Raw genomic sequence first — 2,949 nt, 5'->3', positions numbered from 1 at the left:
TATATATATATATATATATATATATACATGATTGCCTCTGTGTGTGTGTGTGTGTGGATGTGTGCTTATATCCTTGTTTCTCTACCCAGGCGTTGTTGGTGGATATAGTGCCCAGACCCCCTCCTTGTTTTGTTTTACCACCCGTCGCGCCAACTTCTGTCTGCGGTGTATTCCAAATTTATCCCTCTTTCTGCGGCTACTTCCGCTCAAGTTTGTCGCTGCCTCTCTCTCTCTCTCGCGCGCGCGTTGCGGTGCTTCACGAGTTTCTTTCCCGTTGCTGTCCACACTCTTGCATGCCGGTCTGCTTCATTGCCTGAAGGAGTTCTACCTCGGAGAGAGAAGTACATCTCGAAAAGCAAAAAAGAGAGAAAGAGAAAAAAAGAATCAAAGCCAGACTTTGCCTAATTTCGAGGGGGGTTTATTCTCGGAGGTGTCCCTGGGAGGAAGTGGTCTAACGTTGCTTCTCTGAGTGTGTGTGCGTCCGCGGGCCCCCAAGAGGTATGGAGCCAACGCTGATGAGCACAGACCGCAGCAACGGTGCGAGTTCGCCCGCAGCCATGGCGAAGTGCAACGGCAACGTGCCGAGCGACAGCGGCATCACTAGCAGCAGCAGCAACAGCAGCGTCCTGAAGAAGCGGATACGCCGCAGCAGCAGCGGCGGCGGTGGTGTGTGTCCCCCAGCAACAGCAAACGTGGTGGCGCTCCCACAGCAGCAACGTGTGACGCGAGCTTCGGCGGCGGAGAGGGAGACAGAGGATGCTTTCCCGTTGCAGCTGTCGAATGACCGCGTCACCAAAGACACAGGCGGCAACAAGGGCAGGGCTGAGCGAAACGCTGTCACATCCGTTACGTCGGCACCTGCATGCAACAGCAATGATGCCCCTGAGGAAGGCGTGGAGAATCCCACTTCTACTGCCACGAATGGCTCCCTGAAATCATCGTCTGAAATGAGGGCAGAACAAAGCGACTCACAGCAGCAGCAGCGACGACGACGACGGCAGTGGTGGTGGTGGCGGCAGCAGAGACGCCGGCGTCGTCGCAGCGCGAGCCAGGCCAACCGGCAGGTGGTGCGCAACAAGTGCGAGCCGGCGTCACAGGGGCGACTCTCACCATCAATGTGGCACAGTGCGCTCTACATGAACCCCAATGTGCGATGTGTTGGGAGCGATGGCTTGCCGTACAACCGCACGCTCAAGGAGTTGCTCCTCGCACGTGACGCAGCGCCAGCGGATCCCGATACGCCGTGCTTGGGGCCCTCATCCGCGCCGTTGTGTGTGTTGCTGGACTCTGGGGCAGACATAGGACAACTCCGCCCCCAGCTGCTGCGGCAGCAGTCGCAGGCTGGAGAATGTAGCGACGGCAACTTAAAAGCAACTTCTCCGATGATCACATTCACGTTGGATGGTGTGGCGACGCCAAAGACGTTCGCTGCCATAAAGCACCTGCATCAGCAGGAACTTGATACCGCCACGCTCCCTGCGTCTTGTGTAGCGGACGGCCACCAAAGCGGACGTGCCACACAACCGCGGCCGCCGCCACACGCGTTGCGCATGCAGGAGCTGCCGCACCAGTTCCTCCTCCGAAACTATGTGAATGGGTCTTTCCTCTACTACCGCCGGGCAGAGGACAAGCAACGCTTCTTGGGTTTCTGCCGCGAGATTCTGGCCAAGGCGCGGCCCATATTCGAGGCGGAGTCACTTTTTCCATGTATTGTGGCACCGACCTTTGTGCTTGGCGACATCCACGGCAATTTTGAGGATCTCGCTTTTTTTTTACGTAATATTCTTATATTTCACGATCTTCGGCTTACACCTGCAAATATCTTGTGCCTCGGGGATTACGTCGACCGTGGGCCGTTTTCGCTCGAGTGCCTCATGTTGTTGCTGTCGCTGAAGATCAGCCACCCGTCGAAGGTGGTGATGCTGCGCGGTAACCATGAGGACCGTGTTGTGTGTGGTGATGCGCTGACGTACGGCACTAGCTGCTTTCTTGCGCAGTGCGAGGGGCTCTATGGTATGGAGGAGGGCCGACAGCTCTTCAAGGAGGTGACAGCCCTCTTCCGTCACTTCCCACTTGCAGCGGAGCTCATCATTCCGACTGTACCGAACATCAACAGCAGCAGCTACCACTCCAACAACAATGACAGCGACGCCAGTGGTAACCCCGAAGGTGGGGAAGCCGTCGGAGCGGCACCCCACATGAGGCCGGCGTCACAGAATCCGCAGGGACGGCGAACGACGCACGAGGAGCGTGTGCTCTGCACCCACGGCGGCATCCCGCGTTTCTTCGGTCCGCCGAAGGACGACGGCAGCCTGACGTTCCTGCGCCACGATGACTTCCCGCGTATGCTGACGCTGTTCCCAAACAACCCCTCCGTGAAGGACGACCCGGAGGCGCAGATACAGCTGCTGAACACTGTTGGGCAAACACCTGCGTCGTCAACGACGACACCGAAACGCACCCTCAGCGATGCGACGCTGCAGAAGGCGTGGTTCATCGCGTTCGATCTCATGTGGTCGGACCCAACGAGCAGCGACCCCGGCGACGAGGCGAGCCATGCCGTGGTGGACGCCAGTGTGGGGGAGCGAGTGGCGCTCAACGAGTGGGGCTTCGGCGTGAACAAGCGCGGCAGCAACGTCTTGACATTCTCTGCTAAGGCGGTGGACACGTTCCTTCAGGCACACCAGTACAGCATGCTGTTCCGTGCCCATCAGGAGAAGGCGCATGGGCTGCGGCTTAGCAAGAGCAGCAAGGTGCTGACCATCTTCAGCAGCTCCAACTACCTCGGCCACGGCAATGGGGCGGGGTGCGTCGTGGTGGCCGCCGACGGAGAAATTCAGCTCGTCGAAAAGATGAGCAGCTGACGCACATGCACATTCACCGAGAGATAGATACAAATATATATAGACAGAGAGTGTGTGAGTGAGAGAGAGTGTGTGTGTGTGTGTG

General features: G+C 58.0%; 1 protein-coding gene across 1 annotated transcript; it reads left to right on the top strand.

The window, feature by feature from the left end:
• Positions 1 to 500: 500 nt before the first annotated feature.
• On the top strand, positions 501 to 2,864 carry DQ04_09251000 (serine/threonine protein phosphatase-like protein; the record flags this gene model as incomplete). Its single annotated transcript, XM_009315870.1, has 1 exon — positions 501 to 2,864. The coding sequence occupies one exon, from the start codon at positions 501 to 503 to the stop codon at positions 2,862 to 2,864; it is 2,364 nt and encodes a 787-aa protein (XP_009314145.1).
• Between the last annotated feature and the right edge of the window lie 85 nt (positions 2,865 to 2,949).

The sequence above is a fragment of the Trypanosoma grayi genome (genome assembly GCF_000691245.1).
Source record: "Trypanosoma grayi strain ANR4 Tgr_925_V1, whole genome shotgun sequence".
Taxonomy (NCBI): Eukaryota; Euglenozoa; class Kinetoplastea; order Trypanosomatida; family Trypanosomatidae; genus Trypanosoma; species Trypanosoma grayi.
This window is presented reverse-complemented; position numbering and strand designations above follow the sequence as displayed.